This window comes from Bubalus bubalis, chromosome 24 (assembly GCF_019923935.1).
Source record: "Bubalus bubalis isolate 160015118507 breed Murrah chromosome 24, NDDB_SH_1, whole genome shotgun sequence".
NCBI lineage: Eukaryota > Metazoa > Chordata > Mammalia > Artiodactyla > Bovidae > Bubalus > Bubalus bubalis.
The window spans coordinates 3,734,306-3,751,225 of NC_059180.1; the positions used below are offsets into that span (position 1 = coordinate 3,734,306).

A 16,920-nucleotide genomic window follows, 5' to 3' on the forward strand; every position below is an offset into this window, starting at 1 on the left:
GGCCCAACTGCATTGAAGAGCTACTGGCCAGGGACCTAAAAATCATTGATTGTGTGCACAAGCAGGCTCACGGGGAAGACAGAGTTAGTTGTCTTTTCTGAGAAGCAGAATGTACAGGTCATATTGGTATGTTTAGATCGGCCAGTGTAGGATTATTTACACCGTAAAAATTGGCAGGACTTCCCTGGTGGTCCAGTGGTTAAGACTCTGTGCTACTACTACAGGGGACACAGGTTTGATCTCTGGTCAGGGAAGATCCTGCATGCCATGCAGCCCAGCCAAAAAAGAAAAGAAAATTGGCAAGCATTACCAATCAGGGTTCGGTTTATTCAGAGTCAGTTGTTGACACTCAGTGTCTGCAGGCACGGCAACCATCCCACCTCCTGTAGGCTTCCCTGCTCCACCTGGGATCCATTTCTTGCTGCCCGAGATCTCCATCAGGCATGGTCACTCCAGGCCCCTGGTGCACCCCACCTGTGCAAGCTACACCCCTACCCTTGCTGGGCCACTTTATATTCACCCATCTTGCCTTCTTCTGCCAGCCCCAGGCTCTCTGCCCTTTCTGGCCTCCAGCTCCGTCCCGGGCTCTTTTCCTGATGCTCAGGCATTCCCCCTCTGACCACCCGAAGGCAGATGTCACTATGGGCCAGCGGCTCCGGCTTGGATGGAGTAGGGGGTCTCTCCAGACAATAGTTGGTTATCCCCAGAGCTGGAGTTATGGCTCCTGCTGCCCACAGGGCCCAGACAGCCCCATGGCCTGTGCCCCCCACACTGGACCCCAGAACACAGAACAGAGCTGTCAATGAACACATCGCTTTAACCTCAAAACAATTTTAATAATCCAAAAAGAAGCAAGAGAGGGTACATGCCTGCCAGTGCTCTGATGCCCACGCCCAGCCCCTGATGCTGAGCCTGGGGAAGGGGGCCTCAGAAGTGGGTCTTGGGGGGTGTTCACTGGGGTGGGGGAAGCCCCAGGTGCCCCCCATAACCCTGGATGCTTCTCACAGTCCTGCCTCCTGGGCTTCAGGGCTGCACCGCGGTGGCAGCCACCTCATGCCACAGGAGGACAGCCAAAGTGAGGGAGGTGGTTTGCAACTGCCCGCTGGCCTCTGTTTTCTCCAGCTTGGGGACCTGGGGAAGAACAAGCAGGCTCCAGGTGTGGCTGGAAGGGTGCCCTCCCCAGCCAGCGCCCTGGTTCTCTGTGCAGTTCCTGGAGAGAAACCACAGGCAGATCCCCCAGGCTTGGAGCAGGTGTGGGGTTGGATCTCCAATGCCCCTCCAGACCTGTTTCCAGCTCCCTGCCACCCCGTGTCTCTCCATCCTCTTGACTCTCAGGGCCGGACCAGTCCACCCTCATCCTGTCCCCTGTTCTTACCGGTCCTTGCCCCCTGTCCCACCTTCTTTCTGTCCCATCATCTCTTTATTCCTATCCCTCATCTGTCCTGCCCAATCGCCTCTGTCCCTCAGGCCCCCTCCCTGTATGTCATGTCTATGTCTTTCCCTTCTTGGTGTCCCTCTGGCTCCCACCCTTGCTGTCTGCCTCCGCCCCTCTTCCCTGTCCTCCTCTCCCCAACCCCCAATGAGAGGCTGTTGTGACCTTGGAGGAGGCTCTGCTGCAGGCTCTCCTGGGTTTTGGTTTCCGGGATGGGAGCGGCAGTGGCAGCGGGGCCGGGGGCAGCCGGGAGGAGCAGCAGCAGCAGGATCAGCGGGCACCACATGGCTGGGCAGGCGGGGCGGCTAGGAGGGGGCGAAGGGTGGGTGGTCAGAGGCCCGCCCCGCCCTTTGTCTCCCCGCTTCCACGGGCCTGGCGCCTCACTCACAGATCTGTCACTCTTCTCCGGCCCACAGGCCTGAGCGGTTCTCACCTGTGGAGCCGGTGAGCCTCTGAGCCCAGGCCGAGCTCCACTGACCATGCCCCCGACTGGCCCCGCCCCTCAACTGTTACGCCCAACTCCAACTTGTTACGAATGCCACGCCCCCAGGGCAAAGCCACGCCCCAACTCCGGAAGCCCTGGTTTCTTCTGTAGTGTCCAATTTTTCGGTTGTTTAGCATGAGATTAAATCTGTTTCCTGTTACTGCATCTTCGAAGGCACAGCTGTACTGTCTCTGTTCCCACTCCACAGCCTTTGCTCACAAGTCAGCGATTCAATGGCCGTTCACCAGTCTGGAAGGAACTATAAGGGTTTTGAGTTATTCAATATGAACCAGAGTTTATTTTTTATCTTGATTACCTGTGGTGACTGGGGAGTCATCTTTTTCCCTTACGGCCTCATATAACTTAACTTGGGAAACCTGTGACATTATCACCACGTACCATGTGTCCCCTCTAAACGGCTCAGATGGTTGGACAACAAACCTGGACATAATTTGGGATGGAATAAGGATATGCTGGTAAATTTTTGCCCTCAGGTGTAAGTGGTCTTGCTTTAAGGTCTTTTGACCTACTTAAGAGAATTTAGAGATAAAGTCTGGAGTTAACGGGCTCCAAGTTGAACATGGGTAAATATAGGAAGTGGGCTTATGATGCAAGGGGTGGGCGTGACCCAGCTTGACCACATACCTAGTGCTTGAGCCCAGGAGACAGAGTGAACAGTGAGCCAATGTGAGGGTCACACCTAACTCGGTCACGCCTCCACCAGCAAGCAAGGCACAAATAATATACAGCGCACTCCATCCTGCAATGCGGAAGACCTGGGTTTGATCCCTGGGCCCCTGGAGAAGGAAATGGCAACCCACTCCAGTACTCTTGCCTGGAAAATCCCATGGATGGAGGAGCCTGGTAGGCTACAGCCTATAGGGTTGCAAAGAGTTGGACACGGCAAGCGACTTCTCTCTCACTCCATCTAATGTCCTAATTCTTCATTGCTGTGCCATACTCCCAGCCAACCTCCCCCACTTCCCATGCTGAGGGTTTTTACCTTTTATGCTGCAAGGTCTAAATTAACTATATCCTTCACTCAGTAACATTTGCACAGTTAACCATGTATTTTACGTTCATTGAAAGGATAACCTGAAAACTTAAATTTTTCATCACGTCAAACTCACTATTGTATTTGACCCCAAGGAAAGGCCACCTCTGTGACAAGGAGATGGTTAAGATGCACCCCAAATTAAGAAATATAAAAAATATTTCACCTGAGAAAACTGGAAAGGCTTACACACATCAGTTCTTTATTGAAGAGGTTGTCCAGACCTATTTATATGTTCCAGACCCCATTTACATATGCCAAAGGGGAGCATGACAATGTATGTAATAGCCCTGTTCCTTTCCAAATATTTACTGAAAATATACATTATACTAAGCTTTGAGGTCACAATGTAGGACATCTTAGTAGTGACCCTTAAAACTAAGAGTATTTCCTGCACAGTTATGCAAAATCCACCATTTAGTTCCTGTTATGCAGCATATTCATGTACATCTACAAAAATATGGCTAAAGGGCTGAGCAACAAAAATACGGCTAAAGGGCTGAGCAACAAAAATGGTAGACATCTTTGACTTTTAAAAATGTTTTATGGAAGTGTAATATACATGCAGAAAAACACACATATCTTGAGTGCACCGAACACTCAGATAGTCAGCACCCAGATTTAGAAACCAATTATCACCAGCACCAGATAAATACTCCTTCTCACAAGCCTTTGCTGAAACTGACTGCTATCCTGATTTCTAACTGCATAGACAAGCTTTGCCTGTTCTTATACTTTATATGGATGGGATCATAGTCTGTTTGCTTTTGTGTCTGGATTCCTTCACTCAGCATTAGATGTGAAACTGTTATTACCTGTGCTTATTGCTCATTCTCCTTGCTCCCCGGAGAAGGGAAAGGCTACCCACTCCAGTATTCTGGCCTGGAGAATTCCATGGACTGTATAGTCCGTGGGGTTGCAAAGAGTTGGACATGACTGAGCAACTTTCATTTTTCTCTTTGCTTTATGGTGTTCTCTGGTGGAAACACCACTGACATTTAAGGTTCTATTGCACAGGTGCCTTCAGAGTTGTTTTTCAGTTTTATGCCATGAACATTCCAGGACACGTCCTTTGGTGGACACCTCCATGTGCAATGGACACATGCATGCATGACTGCTAGGCCTGGGTTAAAAGGGTAGACACACAGGTTTGGCTCCAAGTGCCAGCTTTCCCAAATGGCTCTATCAGTGGGCTACAGCACCAGCAGCGTAGATGGGTTTCTGTTACATCCTTGCCAGAGCTTGATGCTTTTTTATGCTTTTCATTTTAACCACTTCAGAGGTGGGCAGCAGTGCCACATGGGGTTTTAAACCTGCCTTCTCCACATTAGGAATACCCTGGTGACCCAGATGGTAGAGTCTGCCTGCAATGAGGGAGAACCAGGTTCAATCCCTGGGTCAGGAAGATCCCCTGAAGGAAATGGCAACCCACTCCAGTATTCTTGCCTGAAAAATCCCATGGATGTAGGAGCCTGGCAGGCTTCGGTCCATGGGGTTGCAAAGAGTCGGACACAACTGAAGCGACTTCACTTCACTTCTCCAGATTACTAGCAAAAGTAACATACCTTTTCATGTGTTTATTCTCAGTGCAGATAGTCTCTTTTGTGGTGTTCAAGTCTTTCGCTCATTTCTTTTTTCTTGTAGATCTGTAGTTCTTTTAATTTTAGATCAGGGGTCAGTAACTACAGCCTGCTGGCCAAATCCAGACCTCCACCAGTGTCTGCAAATAGTCTTACTGGGACATCTCTGTTCAATGTTGAGCAGCCGTAAAGGAAACTGTGTCGCCCACAAAGTCCCAAATACGATCTGATCATCTACCATGCATTCTTCTACACTAGATTCTGCTGCCAGGTATCTGAATTGCAAAGTTTATTAGTTTACATTTCATATGTGACTGCATTTCAACTGGTCTATTTTCTATTAAATTATAAAATTTAATCAATAAACCATTTATTGGAAACAATAGCCTTCCCCACATTACAACACATTATCACCTTTGCCAAAAGTGACTGAATTATGTACGGGTTTTCTGGAATCTCTATTATAGTTTCACTGATCAATTTGTTTATCTTTGTGCCAATACCACAGGATCATAATTCCTATGGCTTTCTAACAGCTCTTGATAGCTGGCACTATAAGTCCTCTATTTCTATCTGTTCTAGAAGATAGCTTTGACTGTTACTGGTCTTTAAATTTTTCACATGAATTTGAGAATGCATTTCCATTTAAAAATGCTAGCATTTTAGGATCTCATTGAATATATGAATTAATTTGCGGAAAACTGACATCTTTTTAACACACCATTGACCAGGGGATTTTTGCAGAAACTAAAGCCTGTGGCATTAATAAGTCTCCAGTCAATAATATGTTAAGACTGTCCTGGAAAGAATTAACAGGTTATATCCCACTGAATCTTCTGGAATTTTTTTTTCTGGACCCAATTATTGAAAATACAGTGTTATATAATTTCCCCCCTCAGGCACTTAAGGATTTCTGTTATTACTGTAAGTGGTATTGCTTTAAACTTTTCATTTTATATTTGTTGCTGGTATATTAAAAACCAATTTTTGCATAATGACCTTGTATGCAGGGATTCTGCTCATTTACTCAATTTTAATTACCTGAATATTCCCTAGAATTTTCCATGTACGAAAAGCATGTCATCTGCAAACAAGTTTTATTTGTAATCCTTATGCCTTTTCCTTCTTTCACTTCCCTTGCTTCCCTGCCTAGATCTTTCTGCACAATAGTGAATAAAACCAGGGACAGCAGATACCACTGTCTTTTTTTTTTTTTTAAATCATCTTGGGAGAAAAGTTCCAATATTTCACCATTCAATATGCTGTTTGTTGTAGCAGAAGATATTCTTTATCCAATAAAGGAAGTTATTTTCTATACATGGTTTGTTAAGAACACAAATGGATGCTAATTTCATGAGTCTCCTGCATACTAGATTACTTTTCTTCAACATGATTAATTACAGTGATTTTTTTTTTTAAATTAACGTATCCTCACATTCCTGGAGTAAGACCCATTTGATCACTGTTTTGTTATCTTTTTTCCAGAACCATCTCTGTTATGTTAGCCCAGGATTCAGTCATGTGACCACTATAAACAAGTTACCAATAATCAGAATGAAATTATCATGACTGGTTTAAATCACTCAGGATTCACCCTCTGTGTCATGTAAAGTAATAGTAGATACCTAACTTCTTCCAGTGAGTAAAGAGGGGAGAAGGGACGCTGCATTAATCAACCAAAAATGACTGCTAGAAAGTTGCATCAATTTGTTTTAAAAATTCTGGAATAAAAGTCAGTACAGAAAGTAATGACACCAGATTCATATCAAATAAAAGCACAGGCAGAATTTCTGGATTACATCATAGTGGCAAACTGCACACTCAAACCTGTGGGTTAAAAAATGAGTGGCAGGAGAGACGGGTGTATTTTATAGAGTGTGAGCAGTATAGCTGTCCTTCACCAAACAGACTAGATTCCAAGTGATCTATGCATGGTTTATGAAAATAGTATTTTTAAGTCTTTTTTGCTCCAGTGCAGTTGGAAGCTGTACAAAAGTCACTGGCTTCTTTGTTGATGAAGTATTCACTAAAAGCCCACTTGAAAATGCCTCAAAATAGAAAATTATGAGTTTTACTATTTAGTACCTGTAAAACACCTCAACAATATGCCTACATTAGTATATTTTGCCAGCTTAATAATCAAATAAGAATACTGCCTTTTCACAAATTATTGAAACCCAAACTTGCATAGGGTTGCATAGAATTAATCACATTTTGGAAATGTGAGAGAAACTGCCAGGTACATATTTAATGCTCGAGTCCTCATTATCAACTCCAGAATATTTTAAAACTTCATTTTCTGCAGTGAAAGTTTATTCAGAGCTGATAGCTTCTGATACTGTTTCTATAAACATTAGATTTTATGTCAGAAATATGGCTTTTAGTGTAACAACTGCCAAGACAATGTATTTTCCACATTCATTGCTTCAACAGATTTTGCCTCAGTATGGTTCCCTGATATGTAAATACAATTGGAATCCAAAATAAATATTAAATATTTATAGAGTTTTACTCTTGTATAAACTGTCTAGTTGTCCAATGAATTGCTGAAAGCTTTGCTTCTTGTGTTTTTAGGGATTGGTCTTTGTGAAAATTCAGGTTAGAATCAACCCAATGCCTAAACGCTTTTCCTCATTCAGAAACAAGAACCCTCAGACAGTGGTATCTAATTCTCAGCTGGACTTTCCACATCCATTATGTGCAGAGGATTTTCTAGAATGAGAACTGACTTCAGAGGAGACTTCCCATGTCAAGTACATTCAAGTTCCCTCTCCTGTGAATTCTCTGATGGCTGTTGAAGGCTGACCTGTGGTGGAATTTTTTCCCACACTCATTACATTCATACGGCTTCTCTCCTGAATGAGTCCTGTAATGCACAGTGAGGTATGACTTCTGAGAGAAGACTTTCCCACATTCATTACATTCGTAGGGCTTCTCTCCCGAATGGCTTCTGTAGTGCACAGTGAGGTTTGACATCCGAGAGAAGACTTTCCCGCACTTGCTACATTCGTAGGGTTTCTCTCCCGAGTGGATCCTGTGATGTATCGTTAGATACGACTTCTGAGAGAAGAACTTCCCACACTCGTAACACTCGTAAGGCTTCTCTCCTGTGTGGACTCTCTGGTGTCGGAAGAGGGACGAGTTATGGGAGAAGGTTTTCCCACACTCGTTACACCCATAGGGTTTCTCTTCCGAATGACTCCTATAATGTATGGTGTAGTACGACAGCTCAGAGAACACCTTCCCGCATATGTTACATTCATACGACTTCTCCCCTGTGGGAAGCGGCTGGTGCCCATTGAAAGCTGAGTTTTCAAGGAAGGTTTTCCCACACTCACTACATTCATAGGGCTTCTCTCCTAGATGAGTTGTGTGAAGGCTGGTGAGGTGTGAGAGCTTCCCACACTCACTGCACTCGTGGGGCTTCTCATCTGTGTGCACTTTCCGATGTCTGATAAAGGCTGAGTTGAGGTTGAAGGTTTTTCCGCATTCATTACATTCATAGGGCTTCTCTTCTAAGTGACTCCTGTAATGGATAGTGAGGTATGACACCCGAGAGAAAAACTTCCCACACTCACTGCACTGGTAGGGCTTCTCTCCTGTGTGTGTTCTCTGGTGTGTGATGAGGGTGGATTTCCGGTAGTAGGATTTCCCGCATTCATTGCATTTGTAAAGCTTCTCTCCTGTGTGGGTTCTCTGGTGGTCGCTAAGAGCTGACTTGCGGGAGAAGGATTTCCCGCATTCGCTACATGGATAGGGTCTTTCTCCTGAATGGTTTCTCTGGTGTAGGGTGAGATGTGTCTTTTGGCAGAAAGTTTTCCCACACTCATTACATTCATAGGGCTTCTCTCCTGAATGAGTCCTCAGGTGTTGTGTGAGGTGCAACTTTTGACAGAAGGTTTTTCCGCATTCATTGCACTTATATGGTTTCTCCTCTAAATGTGATCTCCGATGCACGGTGAGGGTTCCTTTTTGGCTGAAGGATTTCCCACATACGTTACATGCGTAAGGTTTCTCTCCTGTGTGAGCCCTCTGATGTATAATGAATTTTGACTTTTTGCAGAAGGATTTTCCACACTCGCGGCATTCAAAGGGCTTCAAGTCCATCTGTGATCTCCGGTATATATTAAAATTTGACATCTGGATGAAGTCTGGTCTAGAATCATTCCACTCATAGCACTTCTCCCCCATATAAGGGCTCTTATGCGTAATAAAAACGGCTTCATTGTCTAAGGCTTCTGTGCATCCATTATATTCAAAGGGTTTCTCTAAAATACTAATTTTCTGAATACTTTCTTCATTTTGAGAACAGGCTTCTCCATTTTGATGAAATTCATTGAGTTTCTCTCCATACATTTTCCCACATTCATTACACTCATCAGGTTTCTTTCTTGCATAGCTTCCATCACTAATAATTAATTCTGAAGTAGATTCCAAAGTCTTCCCACATGAGATACAATTATAAGACGTTAGATTTAAAGAAGCAAGACTTGTTTCCACATTATATGTTTTATCAAACGCATCCTCTCTCTCCTCAGTCAGGGTTCTGCTGTTGATAGAAACAGCTTGCCTTGAACATTCATCTTCATTTTCTTGGATTCTCTCTATCAGGTCACCAACTTTCCAGACTTTTTCTAAAAAAGAATAAAATTAAACAAATCTTGTGAATCTGAACACACCAAATTATAGGGTTAGAGCAGTACTCAAGGGGCTACTGCAGGCTTGACTCTAGCTTTCGGGTCAATCTCCACACATAAAACTAAGTGACCATTTCCAAACCTCACATCCCACCACCTCACCTGAATGCTGCTGCTGTAGGAACTTGCTGTCTACTACCCATGGCTCTTCTCCTTGCTCCAACTTGATGATCACATTGGGTTTGGTGCTGTCATACCCTGCGAATGAGAAAGAATCAACATGGACCAGCTGCTGGGTTCTGGGTCCCTAAACAGAAGCTGCTGCCTCAGGAGCTGCAGAATAAAGTGTCTATTTTTGCACTTAATCAAAAATAGAGCCTTTCAATGGAGAAGCAAAGATACAAATTATTCTAACTGGTGCCCAAAAGGAATTAAATGGTCTTATTGATTTCCTCAAAGTCAAGCATCAAGTCTTTAAACTGTAAGCCCCCGTAGAGCAGCAACTCAGAAAGCAGTTCTCCTCACCCACAGAGACAAGGTGGCTGTAGTTCTCCAGCATCACGTCCCTGTAGGTCATCTTCTCCTCAGGGTCTAGCTGCTGCCACTCGTCCTGGGTGAAGTCCACAGCCACATCCCTGAACGATACTGACCCCTGTAATGGCACCATGATGGGAACTGGGTGACATGGACCTGACACACAAGGACAGGAGCTCACCCAGCTCACTGGGAAAGGTAACTGTGAAGAGTGAAAGCCTCATTTGTGTTAACAGATGTTGAGAGGAAAACAAGCCATGTTAGAAACACACTACCTTTGAGTTCTTTAATGTGCCAAAAAACAAAACTTTCAAAAAACTCTCAAACCAAAAGAAATAAAAAAGAGTTCCAACTTTGTGTTTAAAGTATCTGAGTTCTCTATCAAAGGATGAAGAAAGATGAAACCCTACTCTGGCTCAAAAAAGCTTACAGCCCATTGGGAGGCCCTGGGTCAGTGAACACATGCATTCCACTCCCTGTCATCCCCTCAGTGGCATCTACGGGCAAGGCCTCTGCCTCCCACCTCGTCATGCTGGTGCAGCCCAGCAGTCAGCCATCCTGGTTCAGTGCTTTCATCCTCTGGCCCCTCTGTTCTCACCAGTTACTTGGAGCCATCTGCTTGGCTAAGTTTTTTACTGCCTTCAAATGATATCTGAAGCATCTCATTCTGGGAACAATAAAATGTGTTGCTTGAATGACTGCTTGAGGTATCATTAGAGTGACACATACAAGGTGGAGAGTGGTCTACCAAGAGAGAAGTGAACCATTTTAATATATGTTGGCAGCAAGGCTTTGCAGGTTCAGCTGAGTTCAGGGGGAATCCTCTGAATCTAGGGAATCCTCTACAGTTCATAAGAGGTGGTGAAAGTGGAACTTTTATGCATTGTTAGTGGGAAGGTAAAATGGTGCAGCTATTATGGAAAACAGCATGGTGGTTCCCCCAAAAATGAAAAACAGAATTAACACATAATTCAGCAATTCCACTTCTGGGTCTCCACCCTCCAAAAAAAAAAACAAAAGCAAGGCCTTGAAGAGATACTGTACACCCAGGTTCATAGCAACATTATTTACAAAAGCTAAAAGCATGGGAGGAAAAAAAAAGGCTAAAACACAGAAATAACCATCCATCGATGGATGAATGGTTAAGCAAAATGTGATAATACACACAATGCAATGTGACCCAGCTTGAAAAACGCAGGAAATTCTGACGCATGGTACTACATGGATGACCTTTAAGGATATTATGCTGAGTGAAATAAGTCAGTCACAAAAGAACAAATACTGCACAATTCCACTTACATGACCTACTTAGAGTAGTCAAAATCCTAGAAATAGAAAATGCTGATCGCCGGGGGCTGGGGAAGGGGAATGGGGAGTCAGTGTTTAATGGGTACAGAGTTTCAGTTTTGTAAGATGAGAAACAGATGGAGATGGGTAGTGGTGATGCCTGCACAACATGACTGCCCTTAAGACCACGATCCTGTGCACGTGGAGACGGGCACCACACTAAATTTTGTTATGTGTATTTTTCCCACGATAAAAAATGTGGAGGAAAAAACGCAGTGATGCCTAAGGACACACCCTCGCCCACTCTCTTCCACAGCTCTGCAGCCACCCCCTCCCTGAAGGAAAGAGGAATGAGGTGTGGTCACTGGTGAAGTGTGTTCACATTGTTGTTGCTGTTTAGTTGTTGTGTCCAGCTCTTTTGGGACCGCATGGACTGTAGCCCACCAGGCTCCAGCGTCCATGGGATTTCCCAGGCAAGAATACTGGAACAGGCTGCCATTTCCTTTCCAGGGGATCTTCATAATCCAGGGATCAAACCTGTGTCTCCTGCACTGGTAGGTAGATACTTTACCACTGAGCCATCACTGATTAGAAATTATTTTCTCAAAAGATGAAATTGTAAAAAAATCAAGAATCATCAGCTGAGGAAAACAATATAAATAAAAAATAAGCATCAGGATAAACAACTCAACAATGATGAAACCAAATTCATAAAGGAAAACAACTCACACTGACTTATATTTTATAATAAATTAAGCAGAATATTGCTTCCAGAAAATGAGAACAGCAACTGGAGATACTTAGAAATTGAAGACTGGATTGTGGAATTAAAAAAAAATCCTGAAGTAAGAAGCTTGATTATCAAATGGGACACAGAATATATAACTTAGAAAATTTCTCTGAAAACAAGAAATTGGAATGATGAAAGATAAATCATAGGTATGAAAGCCAGATCCAACATTTTCAGAAAGAGATTACAGAGGATGAACAATGAAAAATCATCAGAGATTCCTGAACCAAAGATCATAAAAATAAACAAACAAAATAAAACAAAACATCCTTAAAAGGGGCCATATAATCTGCAAAGAACAACACTGGGGGAAATATAGATCAAGAAATATTCAGATAAGATTTCTAAAATTTTATGATTAGAAAAAAAAAATCCTAAAGTTAAATATTAAAAAAAAACAAAAAAAAACAAAAAAAACACTAGTTACCCTAGTTTAACTATAGCCCACTCCAATATTTCTTGCCTGAAAAATCCCATGGACAGAGGAGCCTGGCGGGCTACTGTCCAAATGGGCTCAAACAGTTGGACCTGACTGAGCACACACATAGGAAGTAAAAATCTTCTGGGTTAATTTAGTTCAGAAGACAAGAAGTGGCAGGGGTTAGAAGACTGAGCAATCAAAAATAAATAAATAAATAACTAACTAAATGGGACATTTTCTAAGCATATCGTCTGGTTTAATATTTGGAAATTCATTAATACAATCTGCCATTGTAATACAGCTAAGAGGAAAAGTGTCACATTTCCAAAGGTGCTGAAAAGACCTCTGAAAATATTCAAATGCATCCTAATTTTTAAAAAAAAGACCCTCAAGAAAATACGAATTGATGGATACTTCACTAAGATGAATATGTGTATGTGGTGGTGGTGTTCAGTTGCTAAGTTGTGTGGGTCTTTTGTGAACCCATGGACTGTAACCCACCAGCTCCTCTGTCCATGGGATTTCCAGGCAAGAATACTGGAGTGGATTGCCAATTCCTTCTCCAGGGGATCTTCCCAACTCATGTTGAACCCGAATCTCCTGAGTTGGCAGGCAGGTTCTTTACCACTGAGCCATTAGAGAAGCCCTGTGTATATATATACTCATACCCTACCATGCACAGTATGTGTGATATATACACATACAATCACATGTATACACTTTAAGTTTATAAACACATATTTATGCTTCAGTTCTCTGAGTTCTACAGTCAGGACTAATTTAATGGGGAAACAATAGACACATTCCCACTAAGATTATACTAAGATTAGAAACAAGGCAAAACACTCATCATCTCCAATGAGAGAAAACAATTACAGGCCTAACAAAAGGTCAGTAAAAGTATTTCTATTCACAGATAATATATTATACCTAGAAAACTCAGAAAATCAACAATGGAACTAAATCAATAAGAGAAATTCCGTTAGGTAACAGAATTTATAGTTAACACACATAAAAACAACAGCTCTCATTACATAAAAAGGAAAAAGATGTAATTTGGGCATACATGCAGTTTACAATAGCAACAGAAATGTACAAAATCTATACTAGAAAAATTTAAAAACATTCCTGAAAGAGAATGAATGGAATGATTCTCTTTGTTCTTGGACAGGCTGTGAAGCATAAAATGGTCACAATCCAATGGCTAAAAACCAGTAATAAAGAGAATAAACACAGCAAGAGGAGGAGGGAAAAAAAAGATTTTATATACAGAAGAACAAAGATAAGGATAACATCAGATTTCTGGTGGAAACCATATAAACAAGAAGCCACTGGAGGAACACATTTAAAGTACTGGAGGAAAAAAACAATAGCAGCAATGATTCCTCTAAAAGGAAAGGTAAAATAAAGACATTTTCAGACATACAGGAGCTAAAAGAATTCATTACCAACTAGAAGAAATACAGGGCTTCCTGGTGGTTCAGACAGTAAGGAGTCCACCTGCAATGCAGGAGACCTGGATTTGATCCCTGGGTCAGAAAGTTCCCTTGAAGAAGGGAATGGCCACCCCCTCTGGCATTGTTGCCTGGAGAATTCCATGGACAGAGGATCCCAGTGAGCTACATTCCCTGAGGTCGCCTAGAGTTGGACATGACTGAGCAACTAACAGTATGGTATGGTCTAGAAGAGATATTAAAGAAAGTCCCCCAGGCAGAAGGAAAATGACAACAGATAAAAATGTGGATCAAAACAATGCACCAGAAATGGGAACTATTCATTTTCTCTCGTCACTTAAAACTCTTTTAAAAAGATAATAAAAATAACAATGTATTATGGGATTGGTACAACCTGCAAAAATAAAATGCAACAACAGTGTAAAGACCAAGATGGGAGAAACGGAACTGAAGCTTCTTATACTCTAAGTGAAACAGTATATAACTTGAGTATAAACTATGATCAAGTTACATATTATAAACCCTAAAGTATCCAGTAAAATAACAAGTGTTCTAACAACCCAACAAAGGGTATAAAATGGAATCATTAAAAAGTCAACTCAAAGGAAGGAAGACAAAGATGGCATGAACAGAAAATAACGACACCAGACTATAACCTAACTGGTTGTATTGATACTTACATTATATGCAAACTGCCTAAACACCCCAATTAATAGGAATTAATTGTCAAATTGGATAAAAAACAAGGCCCAACTATATGCTGTCTTCAAATGCTGTATTTTGCATATAAAGATGCAAATAGGTTAAAAGTTAAAGGACAGCATAAGATATTGCACATCGCATGACTCAAATGAAAACTGGATTGGCTTTATAAATATCAGAGATTCCATTTCACAGCATACATTCTTACCAGGATGGGAGGTCACTGAACAATGACAAAGTGGCTAATTAATCAAGAGAACATAACAATCTTAAGTGTTTAGGCATCTTTTAATGAAATTCATGAAGCAAAAACTGACAGAATGGCAATGACAAACAGAGAAACCACAACCACAGATTTCAGCAGCCCTCGCTCATGGTCGATGGGAAAACTGGCAGCTCAGAGAGGACGCAGTATACCTGCACAACACTAACAACTCGACGTGAACGATATTCACGGAACACTCGGAGAGCACAACAGGCACCCTTAACATGTGCACATGAAATTCTCCAAGAAATGGTTTCTCCTTGTAGTCAACACAAATCACATAAGGGATGGATGGTATTTTCCTTTTTCTATAAAATCGATCATATTTGCAGCTGGATTCCAGGAGTCCTAAAGCATCATACTACTATACATGTGAATTAAACAGAGTCTAGATGCCAGTCTGTCCCTGTAACGTGTATTTTACATGACAGTGTCTTTTATTTATTTCTACCCGCCCATTTTAAAAATGTGGATCCTTATATACTTCCTTAAAGGCATTACAAAACAAAGTGTGAGTATATATAAACAGATAGGAAAACTCACCTGGGATTCATTCATGTTCTGCTGCTCTTGGAAAAAGCTAGACTGTGAACCGGTGTACCTAGAGGAAGGGAAGCAATTACTTGAAGCCGTGAGTAACCTGGCCTACCTAGGCAGGAACCTCCTGGAAACATTCAGAAGAGGCTAAAGGGGTCCTACAGGAGAAACACACATCTGAACCCCTGTAACTCCAACATCATCAGGTTACTCTCACTGGTGAATATAAACAGACTCACTTTTCAAATAGTTTGCCAGCATTAAATAAAAAGTGCAAAAAAACAAACAAAAAAACCCACCAAAAACCCTCCCTGTGGCACTGTTTACTCCGTTGTCTCTTTAAACTGATTAAAATCAAAGATTCCATGGAAATGGGGAATGTGAAGCTCTCAAAAGTGGGATAAATGCGCATGAAGGCATGGCATTATAAATGATCTGACTCAACCTGGTTACCGCTGTAAAGAGTTTTTGTTTGTTTGTTTTTAATTAGGAAAGCTGCAATACAGTCGGACAGAGCACTTGCCCCTGGAGTCTGATCTTGCTAACGATCCCACCTGCAGACCCAGTGACCTGGGACAAATCACCTCCCTTCTCAGGCCCAAGGTCACCTCCTCCCTCAACTGAGGCAGCAGGACAGACGCCTCGAAGACTCATCCCGCACTAACTACACGGTGCGAGTCCACCACGCAGAATCCGCGGAGGAGGGGGGCGTGGCGTGTCACCAGAGGCTTAGATTACAGGACCAAATACTGATGAGTCTTGAGAGACACGTGCAGGATCGCCAGGAGGCGAGAGAAAGAGGAGGGGCGCCGGGGATGGAGAGAGGCGTGGACGCGGCACGTCCGGGCCAAGCCTGGGGCCCCCACTGCCCTAGGACACCCAGAACTCACAAGCCCCAGGGAAGCCCAATCCCCGGCTGGGAGCAGCCGGCCCTGCCCTCTAGCCCGGCCCCTCGACCCCCGCAAAGCGGTCAAATCTTCTCAGTCGCTTTCTCGTGGGGTCCGGAGCGGACTCCCCAAGCCCTGCTCTCCGAGGGGGGCAGGATCAACAGCCGCCTGGAGGCCGCAGACGCACCACCTACCTTGTCGGGACTCGCTGACCGGCCCCGGGCTCCCCAGGCTCCGGCTGGGGGCTGCTGCTTCGGCGCGCTCTTCTCTCCGAGTCCTTCCTCTCCGCCTCCCGAGGCCGCTGCGGGCGAGGAGATGGCTTTGGGCCTACGGGACAAGCTCCCCTCAGGCCAACGTCCCTCCCAGGGCTTCACAGTTCAGTGCGCAGCAGACGATCGGGCCCGAGCCCCGCCGCTCCTTAGCCGCCGCCGCCACCTGTCCGGCCTCTCCGACCCAGCCCGAGGGCTCCGGGGCTCGAGCTTGAAGGTCTCCGCTCCAGCCTCCGCCCGGCCCGCGAGAATCCTCGCGCGCACAGCCCGCGCCCGCTGGATGCCGGCACGGCCGGACGGCGTTCCAGCCCCGCAGACCCCTGAATGCCCGCCTGCCGGAGGCCAGAGCCTGGGAACGAGGGTGAGTGGTGACCCGGGCAGCGACAGGAAGCGACAGAGGCGCCGAGGCAGTACGCGTGCGCGAACACGCACGCCGGACGAGACGCTCCAGCGCAGGAGGACGCCGGAAGTCCGCCTGCCAGAGCCCGCCCTCGGGAACCCAGCAAATACCAGGACTCTATTTCCCAGAAGTCTCCACGCCCCATGAAGTTAAGGGAACGTCTTAAGTGTCTTCACCTCATCAGGTT

The 16,920-nt window shown here is 44.1% G+C and overlaps 1 protein-coding gene across 2 annotated transcripts; it reads right to left on the bottom strand.

The window, feature by feature from the left end:
- Positions 1-814: 814 nt before the first annotated feature.
- On the bottom strand, positions 815-16,913 carry RBAK (RB associated KRAB zinc finger). Of its 2 annotated transcripts, none has more exons than XM_044936223.1 (8): positions 16,259-16,913; positions 15,184-15,241; positions 9,713-9,839; positions 9,350-9,445; positions 2,562-9,184; positions 1,866-2,175; positions 1,598-1,737; positions 815-1,131 (listed from the first exon to the last, which is right to left on the bottom strand). In XM_044936223.1, exons 2-5 carry the CDS (start codon positions 15,196-15,198, stop codon positions 7,281-7,283), a joined length of 2,142 nt encoding a protein of 713 aa, XP_044792158.1. In that variant the 5' UTR covers positions 15,199-15,241; positions 16,259-16,913; the 3' UTR covers positions 815-1,131; positions 1,598-1,737; positions 1,866-2,175; positions 2,562-7,280. The 2 variants fall into 2 exon arrangements, with proteins under 2 accessions (XP_044792158.1, XP_006044351.3); XM_006044289.3 differs by having other exon boundaries at positions 1,821-2,175.
- Between the last annotated feature and the right edge of the window lie 7 nt (positions 16,914-16,920).

Excerpts from the sequence above, each read along its gene's own strand:
- RBAK (XM_044936223.1), bottom strand. Across the intron at positions 9,446-9,712 it reads CAGCCACCTTGTCTCTGTGG|GGTATGACAGCACCAAACCC; the intron begins GTGAGGAGAACT and ends TCTCATTCGCAG. Across the intron at positions 9,185-9,349 it reads CCTACAGCAGCAGCATTCAG|AAAAAGTCTGGAAAGTTGGT; the intron begins GTGAGGTGGTGG and ends ATTCTTTTTTAG.